The 17251-nt window shown below is 44.7% G+C and overlaps 1 protein-coding gene across 4 annotated transcripts in view; it reads left to right on the top strand.

Annotated features, from left to right (window-relative positions):
* LNX1 (ligand of numb-protein X 1, E3 ubiquitin protein ligase) overlaps positions 1-17251 on the top strand; it is a 112469-nt gene that overhangs the window by 13279 nt on the left and 81939 nt on the right. For 2 of the 4 annotated variants that reach the window (XM_014548489.1, XM_005877151.2), the window contains exon 2: positions 3257-3742. In XM_014548489.1, the coding sequence (XP_014403975.1) occupies positions 3351-3742 (392 nt within the window). In that variant the 5' untranslated portion in view covers positions 3257-3350. Of the gene's footprint in view, positions 1-233; positions 258-3256; positions 3743-11894; positions 12226-17251 lie in introns of those variants that run through there. The other 2 variants (XM_005877152.2, XM_005877153.2) reach the window with 2 other exon arrangements.

Here is a 17251-nt window from a genome sequence, read left to right as displayed (position 1 = left end):
TATTTTTTTTTTTTTTAAAGTCATATCACAGCTTTCTCTCCTTTTGCCAGGGCCAGAAGTGCTGATGGCTGACACATAAAGGAGCCCAAAGCTGACAGGTCCTCTCGTTCATTTTGGGGGAAGAAAATAGTTTACTGTTTAAGCCTTAATGATTTTTGATCATTTCTTCTCAGTCCAGCAGCGAGGCACATCTCTGTCTAAAAGCATGATAGATTACACATGTTTATAACACGTAAACCGGAAATAAGAAATGTCAGGTAAATGTTCTTAATCATATTTTTTAAAGTCTCACTAGTTCTTTCTTTAGAGCCAAAACTGCTTGTTCAGTCAGTTCTCTCATAATCTGTGTTTATTCTTATAGGCTTTATTTAGTCTAAAGCAAAGTTAGAAAATATATACAGCAGTGTTTACATTAATATTATATGAAGAATCTGGTTTATGTACATGCTTAAGTGCCAGGAAATTCAAATTGCTCTCAGAGGGAGAGTGAGAGGGAGAGAAAGAGGGAAAGAGAGAGGGAGGGAGGGCAGGAGAGGAAGGAAGGAAGGAAGGAAGGAAGGAAGGAAGGATGGGAAGGAAGGAAGGAAGGAAGGAAGGAAGGAAGGAAGGAAGGAAGGTAGGTTGGTTTGAGTTGGATCTAAAACCTTCCATTTTTGCTTGCCCCACACCATTAATTCTATCTTAGGCATTTTAGCCCTCAATAAAGTCAAGTAAACTTTTGATTCAGAGAGCTTGGAGAAGCCTACTTGCCATGGGACATAATGAGATGTTAAAACTTCTCATTTCCCATGGCTCTTGTATTTGGTTAGTTATGTTATTGGGATTCTGACTAGTCATAATCATGATGCTGGGAGACAAGCAGCAGAATTGATGCAGAAACTAAAGTCAGCCGTCCCTTCTGGGTTTTGTTTCTCTTTCTGTGTGGCTAGCAAGTTACTTACACGTTACACTTCAGTTTCCTTATCTATTAAATGAAAAGCAAACAAAAGACCCTGGGGATTTGTGAGGATTACATAGCATGATGTAAGGCCCCTAGCACCGTGCCTGGCACATGGTCAATGCTCAAATAACTGCTAGAAAGCAAAGAAAAAAAGGATTTTCCCAAAGAGCTAATCACTTAAAACAAAATAAAACACCTCCAATTTATTGGCACAGAATCACAGAACTCTACTTCTGGAAGGGACTTTTAGTACCTAGTCTGGTGGCTGTATGTTTGTTTGTTTGTTTTGAAGCCAGTGTTCTTCAAATAGAATATTGTAAGGAAGCTGATGAGTCAAAGCAACAAAGTGGAGCTGAGACTGGGCAGGGTGAGGCGGCCACAGCTCCCTCTCCGTCCCTCCTCCACTGGAAGATGCTGATGCATCTGACACCTCCCAGAGCATAGTGTGAATCCAAAACCCGGCCTGCGGCCTGCTCCACCATCTCACCAAAGTGGGAATGGCCCAGAAGGTGAGGTTGTCTTTTCAGTGGTACAACCAGAGCGACATTCCTCTCGTTTTCTGGTACAGCCCACGAAAGAGAATAGATGGGCCAAAAAATGTGAGAGAGTATTTGACCAAATTCTTACAGAGAAACTTTTAAAAGATCTAGAGCAAGCATGTCAAACTCTCGAGCTTTAGTTCAAAATGTGTGAACCTTATTTTTTCTGTGGTAGAGGATAATCTTTTGGGTGGCCCGTTTCCATTTTTATGTTTATCTTTCAACTGTTTCTCGTGCCATTTAAGTTTTTCCCTGTGTGGTTCTAGAACCTTCTAGCAGCCTTGATGACAAATTGCAGTTGGGTAGATTTCCGTAAAATTTGAGTAGAAACAACTTCATTTTCTCCTGTACCTTCTACCTTAGCCTTCTATAGTCCCTTCTGATGCTAAAGAAAATGCTATGGTTCCTAAATGTTTTCACATTCTGGGGTATTTTACTTCAACCTCCTGACTAGAGTGTTCTTCCTGGCATATTAGCACAGCACAGAAACATAAACACGAAGCTGACCCAATGGAAGTTTGAAGTCAGTGTATTTTCTTTTTGAGATAAGGCGATGTTTGTACAAACAGCCTTGGACTTTATTTGGATAAGAAAAAAGATATAACACAATTTATGACTGCATGCTATTTCCAAATGTGGCTAATTTCCTGTTGGGTTATTCGTGTGTCTTGCTGTTCTTGTGAAATGCTTTAAGTCCTTTCATTTACTTTCAGAAAAGAACAAAGTTGAGTTGGGGGATAGTGTGGGTTTGGGATTCCTAATCGTCTTGAGAGCTGACCCAGATTCTCTGGCGCATACCTCTGTTTGCACTGCTTACCTGGGCTGCTAACAAGTTGCACTCATGTCCACTCCCCTGGACTGGAGACTCCATGAGGGGCATAGCCTTTAAAGATCTCTGTAAGGTCTCTATACCCAACTCACTCCCTAGATCAGAGCTGGTGCCAGAAATATTATTTATTGCCCTGGCTGGGTAGTTCCCTTGGTTAGAGCATCGTCCTGATATGCCACGGTTGTAGGTTCCATCCCCTGTCAGGGCACATACAAGAATCAATCCATGAATGCATAAATAAGTGGAACAACAAATCAATGCTTCTCTCTCTCTCTTTGTCTCTCTCTCTCTCTCTCTCTCTCTCTCTCTCTTTCTCTCTCTCTCCCCCCTTCCTCTCTCCAATCTCTAAAATCAATAAATAAAAATAAAAAATAAATATTTATTGACTGATTTTCCAAGAGACTTCATAGATTTTAATATGTACGTTGATAACTCCATTATTTTGGATTCCTATACCAAAGGAAAATACATAACATGATAGTATTCTATTGGTTTGAAAGATATATATATATTTGAATAAAAGAGTACTATTAGAACAAAGCCAAAAGATCCCTTGTAGGAGTGATAGATTTCAGTTTCTAGGCCAATTGAGCTAGACTGTAGACAAAATGAATTCGATAGCAATACATACAAGAATACTAACAAATATTTATTGAGCACTTTCTACATACCATGCAGTAATGCCTCTTCTAGGCATTTCTCAGATAGTACCCAAATGATTTTTACCACACCACCATGAGAAGGTTAAAAGTAAACATTATTCCCTCTGGAAAGATGGTTAAACTGAGGCAGAATGAGGCAAAGTGGTTTCCCCACGGTCCTGTCACTCAACGCTGGCCTTCTGCATCAGAGACCGGGTCCCTGTCTACAGGCAGCATTGTCTCATGTCTGTAACACAGGGTCTTCCGTAGGCTGTGAAAACAAAGATGTCCTCTTGTTCTCTTTTAGGTTTGTGGATGGCTCCTAGAAGATCTTGATTGGCTCCCGAGGAAATATCGTTTTGCTGGATTGGTTTCCTGTCATCCTGTCCCCCCAGTCAACCATGAGCCAGTCAGACCCTGCCGATGACCCGGATCCCAGCCCCGAGCCCCTGTGTGTGGTGTGTGGCCAAGCCCACTCCCCCGAGGAAAACCACTTCTACACCTACACAGAAGATGTGGACGATGACCTCATATGCCACATCTGCCTGCAAGCCTTGCTGGACCCTCTGGACACTCCCTGTGGACACACCTACTGCACTGTCTGCCTCACCAACTTCCTGGTGAGTAAGGACTTCTGCCCCCTGGACCGCCAGCCCCTGGTCCTCCAGCACTGCAAGAAGTCCAGCATCCTGGTCCACAAGCTCCTCAACAAGCTCACGGTGACCTGCCCGTTCGCCGAGCACTGCGCCGAGGTGCTGCAGCGCTGTGATCTGGAGCATCACTTCCAAACCAGGTAGGGCCTCTTCCTCACAGATCCTGAGCAGCCCCGCCCTCCAGGGGCAGCTGGGACTCACCTGTTCCTGAGGGCGGGGCTGTCTCCCAGGCCCTGGCCGCTCTGTGCGAAGCTTTGTTTGTCTTCTTTTTTGCAACCAATGAGAGGACTCATTCAAAATAAGTAACATGTTAGGTGTTATGGTCAGGGTTTAGTGTAAGGAAATGGCACATGGTCGAGTTATGTTATGTATGTGTTTACAGGGCTTTTTCTCTTTTTTTTGGTGGTAAAATAGACATAAGATGTAAGTTATCATTTTAATGATTTTTAAGTGTACAGTTCAGTGCATTCACGTTGTTGTGCAGCATCCCTCACCGTCGCCCATCCTCAGAACATTTTTCATCTTCCAGAACTGAAACTTTGTTTCCGTTCAACAAACACCCCCTCTCCCTCCCCTCTAGAATTGGTATCGTGATTCGACTTTCTGTCTCTATGAACTTGACTATTCTAGGAAACTAGAAAAGAGGGATCATTCGGGATTTGCCTTCTTGTGGCTGGCTACCTTCATATGCGTGCATTTTGAAATGTGAAAGATGACGGAAAGGTCTGGGAGCAGCTTTCTCTGAGGTTCACGGTCCCCAATAAGATTTCCAGGTGGGCCTTGCTTGTCTTTTCATGTAAGGAAAAAAAAGAGTCTCCTAACGTGACCCACAATTATTAGAACTTCCTCTGTACGGGACTTGGCAAAGCTCGGCTGTTCTTTGAAGAGATATAAGATATTTTCAACTAAGGATGAAAATGAGAAATTTAGAGAACTTTTGTCCTTTAAGCCAATTGTCCTATGAACTTTTCAGCCAAGGTGCACACACTGGCAGCAGGCCGATGGTGTGGCCGGCCCTGCTGGTGGGCTCTGTCCCCTGCGCCACCTGCCCGCCTCTGATTTTGTCCACCTGCATTCTCATGTTCTGGGCATTCCTCAGGGCGTCCCTGGGTCTTGTTCCACATGAGGTCCTCTCTTAGGACAGTTAAGGTGTTTAGCAAAGTGTAAACAGTAAGCCACAATTTTTTTGTAAGAGGAAATTTGGAAGCCGGTGTTTATCTTGGTTTCTGTCATGACCAGAGGCAGGTGCAGATATTTTTTCTAAAGGTCACATTCCTTAGGACATGAATCTGTCCTTGTCTTTGGGTACATGCCGATTCTCTAACATGAAGTTTGCCTCCAAAGCAATGGCCTGGGTGTAATGCTTCCCACATGGTTCCATACCAGGAACCAGTTACATCAGTGAACTCGTTTTTCTCCCCACGATGGAGAACCAAATGCATCAAACTCCGGTGCCTGGGTTGCCTCTGACCCTCTGTTATTGTTGGTATTTAAGCTAGGATGCTTCTCTTCTCTGATTGACTGGAAGGAGGTGTGGCTGGAGGAGAAGGAGATAGGGAATCTATCTGTGACCTTTGCTAAAAGTTTTACCCAGGTAGGGGAGGTATTGTCTGGAGGGAAGTAGGCCTGGGGTCAGAGGTGAGGTAGGAGCTGCAGATGCTGGTACAGAACCGGGGCCAAGACTGGAGCTGAGAAGGCCCTGGTATTCCTATGTTCCTGGGTTGTTGCAATTTATACATTTGTGTTTGGGTTTCCATTTATTGCTGTAACAATTGATCACAAACTTAATGGCTTTAAAGCACAAAAATGTGTTAATTTACAGTTCTGAGGGTTCTAGTTCCAACCTGGGTCTCAGGGTGTTGAGAGGGCTGGTTCGTTTTGGCTGTACAGGGAGAATTGCTTGACCTGCCTTTTCCAGGTTCTGGAAGCCATCTTCCTTCCTTGGCTTGTGGTCCCTTTCTCTATCTTCAGGGCCAGCAGCATAGAATCTCTCTCTCTCTCTCTCTCTCTCTCTCACTCTCTCTCTCTCTCTCTCTCTCTCATCGCATCTCCTTCTGTGACTCTGGCCCTCCTGCCTCCCTCTCATGAGGGCACTCATTACATCCACCTGGATAATCAGGATCCTCTCCTCATCTCAAGAGCCTTACCTTGGCCACCCCTGCAAATCCCTTTGGCCCTGTAAGATAGCAGATTCACAAGTTCTGAGGATTAGGAATTGGACATCTTGGGGTGCTCATTATTCTGCCCACCGAAGGAGTTTTTCAGGAAAAGGAGGAAAAAGAGAGAGAAGGAAATACATGGAGGCGCTCTCTGGAGAGAAAGTGAAAACCCAACAGGTCCCCCGCACCCCCTCACCTAGAGCTAATTTGGGGCCCAGAATATCCTTTTAAAAAAAATCAAGATAAGATGGCACATGAGGGCAAGGCCAGAGCAGAAGTGGGGCAGGGGAAGGGCTGGGAAGAGGATGTTGAGGACTTGTGGGGTTTCCAGGAGGGAGATGCCACAAGCCCACCTAGCTGTCCAGGTGGGAATTTCATTCACCGCCCATGCAGGTTGTGTGGCCCACACACCTCAAGGAACCCTGGGATAAAGGCTTGATGACCCCTCAGCTGAGAATGGCATGCACATTGGGAAAACAACAGTGAGGGGAAAAAATGCAAAACTAATTAAAATCACCTCTATGAGCTGTGGCCTTGGAGCCCTTCACAGGTGCCCGTCAGCAGCTCTCTGGAGGGAAAACTCCCACGGGAGGAGGCGCGGTGCCTCAGCACGCGCTCTGGATCCTCTCCACACTTCAACTTCCTAAGTAGGTTGAAACCAACATTTCCAAAAATATGGTGCATGTTAGTCATCAAATGCTTAATATACACTTCCTCTCCTCCCAGCCCCTGGGCATTTTGTTGGCAAGGATAAAGAATTTGGAGCTAATCCAGAACCTGAGTCCAGAGCCCTCTTGGGCCTTAGGCCTGGGCCTGAGCCAGTAGACCCCCTCTTCCTCCCCTGAGAAGGGACATTAAGATTAAATGGTTATCCTCGGACTGGGAAAACTGAGAGGCAAGTGTTTCCTTACGTTTCTGTGTGAGGCCTCCAGGTTGGTGGCTGCCTGCAGGGGGGTGTTGTCATAGGTTTGTACTAGAAGATTGCTTTGTTTATCAATTTTGCATCTTGGTTTCAGGATTTAGATGTAATGAGTTTAAAAAATGTTCTTTGGCCTCTGGCATTATATGAATGTAAACTTTGCAGGCAGAATCTACCTACTATGGAGAACTCAGCATTAATTCTGGTTGAAAACCACTGTGCGACTCAGAGGAGCCCACATACTCCCTCCCAGGAGAGCTCAGTCCTGAGCATCATGGGAAACTCCATACTTAGATGTATCTACCTGTAAAACGAGAATTGGCTCCTTAATTACAAGATCTGGCAGAAATAACCACATCAGCAATGTTTTCATTCTCTAGAAAGGACCATCAGGTAGAGAGAAATGTTTTCCCCGTCAGCCAAGGTCTCGGTTTATGGGCTGTCCATAGAATCGTGCTAATAATAGTAGTCCACTTGAGTCAGGGATGCAGGCAGATGGCATCTCATCTGTAAACAAATGCTGCCTGTCCTCCCCAGAATTTGTGTCATTTATAAACATTGTTATCTAAGCACTCCAGATCCTTAGTTGAATATAAACCCTTAAGGAAAACATTTAGGACAGACTGTGGGTGTGCATGACTGGCTGGATCAGCAACTCCTTGGACCACTATTTCTGACTTCAGACTAGAGAGCTCTTCTATGGGAGTAAATCTGGGCATGTGAACTAATGTTTGAAATCCTCTGGCTAATTCTGTTGGCTTCTGCCCTCTTCGATGCTTGCAGATGCCCTCACATGGGTCTTCTGCAAAGAATTCCCACGAGGCTGATGGGCTTGTCAAATCAAATGGCAGCCTTCCTAACCAAGGGGCATTGCCAGCAGACATAGCCAGGGCGCCACAGAGGGCCAGTTCAATGCATCCCTCTTGGCCCAGACTATCAGGGGGTGTATGGAGGAAGCAAAGCTTTCACTTCCTTGATTCTGAGTGGGAGTGATCTTAGGCTCAAGACTACATCTTTATTCTGTAATATCATCATCTGCGTCTGTAATATTTATCAAGATCCACAATAGGCCAGGCCCTGAAAGAAGAAAGAAAAGTCTATATGAGCCATGATATCTGCCTCTGAGGAAATGACATTTTAAAGGTAAAAGAAGTTGAAAGCACACCCACACTGAATTGTTTCATAGGACAAGTCACTGTGCCCTTAATTTCTCTCTTATGGAAGACTAGAGGCCTGGTGCACAAATTCGTGCGTGCGTGGGGTTCCTCAGGGTGGCCTGCGGATATTGGGCCCCAGCGCATGTCCCCAGGCTCGCAGCCCCAGCATGCGCCTCCCGCAGCCCCACAGCCCCACAGCCCCGCAGCCCCGCAGCCCCGCAGCCCCGTAGCCCCGCAGCCCTACCTGGCACCATGCCATGGCCTGGTGCTGCCCCTTCACCTGCTCCACCATCCCATCTGCAGGACGATCGGTTGGGGCCTCCTGCCCAGCTCCCTCAGTGCCTGGGAGCCGGATGGTGGCCCCACCCACTGCTGCCACCGCCACAGGTCCCCATCTGTGCGGCGATCGCCCCCTGCCCCCCTCACACCTGCCTTGGCCTGGCACCACTGTCCCGCTCTCATTGGGGCCCATCAGGGCCAGCAGCGCCTCCACTGCCACCCACTGCCAGTGTCGCCAACACCCACCGTGTTCTGTGCCACCCCCTGGTGGTCAGCGCACATCATAGCAAGCGGTCGAACTCCCAGTCTCCCAGTCGAACTCGCAGTCAAACGACTGCCCAAGGGGACAATTTGCATATTAGGCTTTTATTATATGGGATAATAGAAATGGGAGATAATAACGCTGCCTCTTCTTAAGTACTTACTAGCATGAATAAAGAGATCTTTGTTCACTGTTTTGAAATCAGCCCTGAATGAAAATCCAATACAATTGGCACACCTGACTGAAGGCTCTCTGGTGTTATTTTGTTGATTGACTTTGCACCCCAGTGTCCTGGAAGTTTCTTCTCCAAAGGCCTACCCTGGAACCTCTCTTGACCTTTACTTCTATCAGAGGCCCTTTTCTGGAGTGCGTTCAGTCCCACACAAGCTCAGCTAGCTGTGTACAGTGCAGGGAAGATTTTACTGCTGGACTGAAGGTCTGGGGGAGTATTACCCTAGGGGAGGTAGGTAAGTTACAAGTCTGGTTGGTCGTTACTGCCTGGCTCAACATCTCCCTATAACCTTGACATTCATCCTTCATGTAACTTTCCTGCCCTGAACCCAACTTTTTCCTGGCCTTACCTAGCCAAGAGCCACTAATTTGACTTTCCTGGGCATGGAAGGAATGAGGCAATGTTTCTGCATTACCTTTGACAGAACCATTGAATCTCCATCAGACTGTGCTCCAAGCAATTATTTAAAGAAATAACATTCTCCTGGGTACTCATCCCCAGAAATCTTTCTTACCTTTTGTTCTTTTTTTCCTGGTCATTTATTATCCATCTGTATAATGCTTAACCCCTACCATGGCTCTTATAAGTTTGAAGTCCTGTTTTGTTAACTTGTCTCTGATCAAGAAAGCTAGTCCAAAAAATTGACTCTTTGAGCCAAATTCTTTTTGGTTCTACAAATATTTATTATCTACTGCGCTCCACGTACTATGGTGAGGATATGATGAAGAACATGATCAGTAGAACTCCTTCTTCAAGGAGTTTTTTGTTTAATGAAGATAAAAGAGACCAAAAAATAGGAGGTGGTAGGTGATACCTGAGATGACATTTAAAGGATAAATAGGATGTAGACAGTCAAGGATTAGGGTTAGAACTGTTTACTGACAAGTAAACCACAGAGAAATTTGTGACTATTTAAAGGTAGAATTTTTATTCCCAAGGGACTGTATTAGTTAGGATTACATCTAATAGCAAGTTAGGATTGCATCTGATGGCAGGTAATGAAAATTCAAGTTATATTGGTTTAACTATTAAAAGTTTTCTTTTTCTGACTTAACACAAATTCTGGGGGTAGGAAGTCTATGATGTTGGCATGGTGCCATCAGAAATCTAGTATCCTGCTGCTTTTCAGATTAGCTTTCATTCTTGAGTTTGTCACCTCATGCTCTCAATATGGCTGCTCAGACTCCAGCATCACATCCAAGTTCCAGGTAGGAAGAACAAAACAGGAAGGGCAAAATACAATGTGCAGATTGAGACTCCATTCCTTAAAGAGCATTCTTGGCTGCTTCACCTAATAATTAATTTCTGCTTATACCTCATTGGCCAATATTGTATTACATCTGTGAGAGAGGTTAAGTGCATTATCACCGTGAACAAAACTTGGGATCTGTTAAAAGGAAGAAGAGGAGATTAGATATTGGATAGGCAAATGGCAGTTTTTGCAACAGTGATGTAAGAACAACAAAAACCAATACCTTCACTTTTATATTGCATTCATATCCATTAGTGAATTTTATCCTCTTGAAATGCAAAGAGTGAAAGGACAAGCATTCTTATTTTTTTCACAGAGACTTTGAGAGGCAACCTGACATGTCCAAGTTGATCAAAAATGTCATCCAGTATACTCTGAAACCCACGCTTTCTTATATTCAATGCTGCTTATGGGTTCTGAGCTATACAGTAGAGCATGTCTCAGGACACTGAAACTCCACAGTCAGGAAAACACTGTAACATGTCATGTTCCTCAGGTACAGGAGGAAAGAAAGGACAGATGAGAATAACAAAGTCTTTTGGAAATAGGTGCTGAGCTGCCAGCTAGGCTCATTCACTATCATTAGTAATTATTATTAACAATATTTATAACAATAGCTAACACTCATTGAGCCCTTTGTTCTTCATAGGCACTATTCATTCTACCTTCATAACAATACTATGAGGAAGCCCTATTATTATTGTCTTTCTTTCACTGAGGAGGAAATGGAGGTTCAGAGAGGTTAAACAACATGCTCAGTGTCACACAGCTAGTATGTGGTAGAGTTCAGGTTCAAACTCAAGCCTGTTTGGCTCCAGCATCTAAATACCAAACCTTACTTCCTTTTTGCTGCTCTTCACCAGCTCTGACTCACTCTTGCATATCAGACTTAAAGGAAATGGAATTCAAATTAGGGCCTCAACAACATTCATTCATGTCATGCTTTATCAAGGCTGCTTACACTGGATTTAAACTGTAGAAATTAAATCTGCACATTCTAAGAGTCTACTGTATTTCATCTATTTTAGGCCCGCCTCAGGAAAATGCAGGTCGCTGATGCCAAATTCCTACTTCCTATATGATTTATTGCAGTTGGTCTCATCCTGTAGATTTTTCTCTGGTCTTCCCAGCAAGTGTAGTTTGCTGTGATTGCTTGGTTGTTATTAATGAAATTATCTCTTTAAGCCATTTCTATTAAGATTCAGGCCTGGAGTTGGCAAAATGGATTTTGATCTTCTTGAATATGGAGAAGGAGAGGACTCCTGGGGCTTCTGTGGCATTCCGGAGCTTAGGCCGGCTTAGATGTCCTACTGCCGAGTTGATAGAATAGTCTGGAAACACAGGTCTGAAAGCTAGAAGAGATGATGTGGCCCAAGCTGGACCAAGCAAGTGAGGCATTAGTTCCATTTCAAAGCTGAGATGACTGAGGCTCAGGGGCTTAACTGAAGTGCCTGGGTCCTACAGCTAGTGCCAGAGCTTATTTCAGTCACTCAGCAGAGAGGGAGGGACGGAGGGCCATTTTCCTCACAGAACAGCAGCCTGAACATTGTTTGGACAGAACTTCCTATCTATCAAGGCTCTTTGTTTTCCTCAAAGAGAATAATTTTCAAAAATTAGCAAGGAAGCCACCCCTTCTCTCATGTCTGTCAGGGCAGTGGGCGGTAACATACCTTCAATGCATGTTCTAAACATACACTTAGAGGCGGAGTCGGTTCGCATATCGTCCTTCTGTGTGGCAGTATCTGCAGGCTCACTGTGAGCTCAGATCTCTAGCCTGTGTTCCCAAGCTGCTGACTCCTCAGTGTCTTCCTCTGCAAGCTGGAGGACAGCCTTGGTTGTTTGCTCATTCACGCCGTGGGCCTGAATATGCCATGCTCTTACCCTCTCCCAGCACAGTTCAGCTTCCAGCCCATCTGCTCCTGGCCAGTGATGTAAATGTACCAGCTGCTCCTCAAGAGCCAGTCGGCATCCTGCAGGAGGGGCAGGTCCCTTTCCCGGGCATCAGCCTGCTCACTCTCAGCCTAAGCCCTCTCGCCAACCATGGTGGGACCCTCCGTTCTCCTATTTCCCTGTCTGAGAATCACAGGGTGCAATCCTCTTACAGGCCCATGATTTATTTATCAGCGGGGCTCGATTGAAGGGCTCTAAGACTCCTTATGGTCTACTGATTGTGAGGACATGGCAAGGTTTGTGTAAAGGGGCTGGGCTGGGCCGGGCCCCTGCAGCTGACAGAGAAGGTGGCCAGGAAGAAAGCAGCGCACTGCTCGGAAAATGAAGGCGCTTCTGTTGCTGGTCCTGCCTTGGCTCAGCCCTGCCAACTACATTGACAATGTGGGCAACCTGCACTTCCTGTACTCAGAACTGTGAGTCCCCCGGTAACTGTGCCTGCCCGGGTTGGCGTGTCGGGGATGTTGGGGATGGGACCTGAGTCAGTTCCCGGCTGGTATGTTTGTTTAGAGGAATAAATTCCACATGCACTGGATGCACTTGGACAAATCACCCTGCCAGCCGGGGAAAGCAATGCTCGACTGTCCGTGACTTCACAGAAAAACACGTCTTTCTGATGCGGTGCTTTCCCAACGAGGCATTTCTTTCCTGCTTCTATGCCAACGCTGCTCTCTTTTGTACTCCGCTTTTTCTCAATAGATGTGTCTTCTGTTCCTTCCATAAATAGAACCTAAGAGCAGAGCTTGCACGTACAGATCTGCAGCCTCTCTCGGGCACTTCTCATTGAAACAGATATCATCCCTTTCTGAGACTGTTGGTCTCCTTACCCGAGACACACATAGTGTCAGCACAGGGGAAAGGTAGCCCTATATGTAAAAAATACTCATCCATTCTGTTTTTATTTGGGGTAATCTTTAAACATATGGGAAAGCAGAAAGAACTGTGTAGGGAGCACCCGTATTCCTATCACCTAGATTTAATGATTAACATGTTGCCCTCTTTACCTCATTTATTTATTCTTTACTGAAGTGGTTTGGAGTAATTTGCAATCATCATAACATTTCACCTCTAAATACTTCACTATGTGTCTCTAAGGAAGGAAGACATTCTTCTATGGCCCATGTCTGTTTTATAAGAGGAAGTGACTCATATCCCCAACCTCTACAATGATATTTTTCTGGCTCCTCCTCTTAATAAGCTTGGAAAGAGGGTTGCAGAAGGATGTGAACAGCTTCTAGCAATCATATAAAAAGTGCTGCCGGGTGTGCCTCCGTGTTTTGAGCATTTGCAAAAATGTATTTCTTACTAATCAGACTGGTAAAAATAGGAAGGGTTGGCTTCTGTGTAAATTAGAGTCAGTGGGCAAATGAACAGAGGGACTCTGACAAGGGTTCCTAGAGCCCAGACTAGAAAAGCACGGCTGATTATATTTAGATAGAGATGCCTCCATCCCCATGAATCTGTGGTGATCACCAGGCCTCTTTTGTAATTAGCCAGACTCGCCAATTTGTGTAGCACAGTAGATGCTCAATAAATGCTTCCTAAGTGGAGGAAGGAGCAAATGACCTAGGACCTTGGAGAAAGGCCAGCCATTCTGAGGGCTCTACATTTCAGGATTATCTGGTCCTTCCTCATGGGAATGTAACTCCACTCCACCTTAGATAAGAAGGTTCAAAGAGAAAGTACCTGGCGGAAGCCTGAATAGTGAACACCTCTGGGGAAATAAGGACCTCGTGGAAGCTTTTCTAGAAAAATAGACAATGGCAGAACTAACTGGGGCTGTGAAAGTCCCCTTCCTCTCTCTTGCTGAATGCTGAAGTTGGTGTCTCTGAAAGCTAGGGCCAAAGCCTCCCCTCCCCCCACCCATCACCCCTTCTCCACCTACGTTCTTGTTGGCTGCTGTAACAAAATACCCCACAGTTGGCGGCCTAAAACCACCAAAATCTGTTTCCTCACAGTTCAGGAGGCCAGAAGCTTGAAATTAAGATGTCAACAGGGCTCCTATGAAGGCTCCAGGGAGGGTCCCTACCCTGCCTCTTCACTTTCTGGTGGTTCCAGGCACTCCTTGGTTTGTGGCCACATAATTCCAATCTCTGCCTCCACATCACCTTCTTCTCTATGTTTTCTCCAATTCTGTCTATGTTTCCTCCTCTTCTTCTGAGGACACTTGTCATTGGGTTTAAGGCCCACCTAGATAATCCAGGACGATCTCATCTTGAGCTCTTTAGCTTAATTGTAAGGACCTTTTTCCAAATAAGGTCACATCACAGGTTCCGGGTGGGTAGACCTATCTTTTTCAGTTTTCAGTGGGGGTGACCATTCGACCCACTGCAGGTGCTACTGAGGAGCCTGTCCAATGAGGTCCTTTCTGTTTTATAGCCTCCTGGAAGGGAGGCTTTCTCTTCTACAGGTTTGTGGGTCAAAGGCAGCGTTTCTGTTGAATAGTTGAGTGGACGCAAGCAGGCCGTTCTTTCCAAAATGTGAAGAGACCCAGGAAGCACGGTGCCAGGAAACCACCAGGACACTGTTCCCAGACTAATTTGATAGAATTTTCTGGGAGGCTTCTAGTTGCTGGGGATGCTGTATGAGAGAAGCGTGTGCCGTTTTTACCTGATGCTACTGGTGACAGTGAACTAACTGGTGAATTAAGGATGCATTTCAGGTACTGTGGCAAGTGCACAGCAGTAAGAAATTAGGCACAGCACTCACCCACAAGGAGCTGACAGTCTAATTGAGGAGATAAAATGTATACACACAAGTTATATACACAAAGTCTTTAAAAAGAAGGGTAGGTAATAGGTTGAGAAGAGGTGGAGATGGTCCACTTCAGTGAAATTAGTCATGGAATGCTTCTAGAGAAGTTGGGGGTTTGAGCTGGATCTTGATGTAAATAGGAAGTAGGCAAAATCAGGGATGGAAAGAGAAAGCATTTCAGGCGAGGGAAATAGCGCAGGCAAACAGGTTGTGAGGAGCTGGCTGGGGCTGGTACCAACGCTTTGGGAAATGGCAGTGGAGAGCAGTGAGTGGGGCTGCTGGGCCTGTTTGGCAGTCCCGGGACAGGGCTACTGGGTGGGGGCTGCAGGGCCCTGAGATGGAGACCCTCTCTCACCACCGTGGGCTGCTGGGATCTCAGAGGCAGGGGACTGGGTGGAGGCTCCGGGAAGCCTGCCTTCCTCCTGCCACCGTCATCTGAGTGGGATTCTCTCGGTCTATCCTGCCCCCTCAAGGGCCCAGCTGAAAACCTGGAGCTAATCCATTTAAGCGTTAAAGGTTTAAGTTTATGTGGGCCGCAAAAAAACACACAAAAGCTTCAATTTTCATAGAAACGTAGGTTTATTTCAATAAAGACATGCTGAATACAAAGGGCTGAAATAAATGAGTAATCATTAACAAAATCATAGAACATTTTAATAAAAATTGATATTTTTTCTTGAACATTAACTCACCAGACACTAAATAACTGCACATTTATTAAGCATAATGCAAATAAACCTATTTTTCTTGTTCTCCGAAAGTGAAATATTTCCAGTTGTGCACACCAAACATGTCAGTCCAAGACTAATGACATGGCAATCGGCTGCTAAAATATTCGCTGCTCGTATTAGTGGAGAGAAATGGTGCACCTGCGTGTAAGGGAAATGAATGCAACACGATTAATCAGTCATTAGCAAACATTGTAGTTAGTTATTAATAATTATGTATAACAGGATATTGTAAAAATTAAGTTACAACATTTTTATTAAAATGTTTCTTACTTACCATTATATTGGCGGGGCCACAAAAATATTCATTGTGGGCTGCATGCGGCCCTCGGGCCACGAATTTGACATGCTTGCTCTACAGCAGCGGGTCTCAACCTGTGGGTCACGACCCCTTTGGGGGTCGAACGACCCTTTCACAGGGGTCGCCTAAGACCATCGGAAAACACATATATAATTACATATTGTTTTTGTGACTAATCACTATGCTTTAATTATGTTCAATTTGTAACAATGAAAATACATCCTGCATATCAGATATTTACATTACGATTCATAACAGTAGCAAAATTACAGTTATGAAGTAGCAACGAAAATAATTTTATGGTTGGGGGTCACCACAACATGAGGAACTGTATTAAAGGGTCGCGGCATTAGGAAGGTTGAGAACCACTGCTCTACAGGAACCAGGCAGGAACTATTTAAACATGTGCATCATTTGAGTATAAAACAAAAGGAAGTGGTGGCCTCTCTGGTCAACTGCAGAGGACATAGTAGATACAGGGGTGGGCAAAAGTAGTTAATAATAATAAATAATAAAATAATTCATAAATAAACAATAATATAAGAATAAACTGTGTTTTGAGTACTCACAACTGTAAACCTACTTTTGTCCATGCCTGTATATACAGGGTGTCCCAAAAACATGTATAAACATGTACACACACTTTAACAGCTGATAGCTGTTAAATGAAAAGGAAATGTATTTTAATAAGCACTGTCTTTATAGTTATATTCAAAATGTATACATTTTGGGGGACATCCTGTTTATAGTGTCTTAAGACATTCAAATTCAATTTAACACAGAATAAAAGAAAAACACCTTGTCCAATCCAACTTTGGCCTTGCGTGTGTAACCCCAGGCAGCTCCTTCTCTAAACATGCCATTGCCACCTGTTGCCATGACCCAGAGAAGAGTGACTTCCACAGGACAAGCCAAAAACAAGAGTATTAGGTGTGCAGTCCAACCCACGGGTCAGGGAGCAGGAGTCTGGGGCTGCTCTCGGGAGCTGCAAAGAGCATACCATGGGATAAAGGGCAGTGCTGTCTTCCCTAGAAACCCTCAAAGTCTTTCTCAATTTTCTTGACCCCAAAGCAAATTCAGTAAATAGGTTTTCACTCTTATGGGCATGAGCACAGATATCGCCTTCTCATCTTTCTGGGCCTATTTACAGCTGCACATATGATAAAACTTTTGGGTGAAGTCATTTGAGCAGCTTGGATTCTGAGGAGAACCCAGATAAGAACTGAGGGCCAGGTTTGGTTTTTATTTTTTTGAATATATATTTTTATCTCTCTATATAAAAGGCTAATGTGGTAAATGTCCAACCGTCCCGGTAATGACATCACATAGCAACTCCCGGCTTCCTCTCCCTAGCGACTAGCCTCCTTGCAGTTTCTTCAGCCCAGGAACACACAAGTAGAAACATTCTACACTTGAACCAAATGTCTGTGAAGCATTTTCCCGTGCTCATCTCATTTGACCCTTGCTGAAGAACTGGAGTAGGTAGATAGGAGACTCAATGGAAACCTATTTTCTTTTCATTAACCGGAAAACAGAGATTTAGAAAGCTTAGAAACTTGACCCAACTGAAAAGAAGCAAGAAATGGTGGACCTTGAAAATGATTTCAGGTTTTCTTACTGCGCAGAATATAGTCAAACACTGCTGCAGTTAAATATTTT

This window comes from Myotis brandtii, unplaced genomic scaffold (assembly GCF_000412655.1).
Source record: "Myotis brandtii unplaced genomic scaffold, ASM41265v1 scaffold51, whole genome shotgun sequence".
NCBI classification, from domain to species: domain Eukaryota; kingdom Metazoa; phylum Chordata; class Mammalia; order Chiroptera; family Vespertilionidae; genus Myotis; species Myotis brandtii.
The sequence above is the reverse complement of the archived record's forward strand: the minus strand, read 5'-3'. Positions and strand labels throughout refer to the sequence as shown.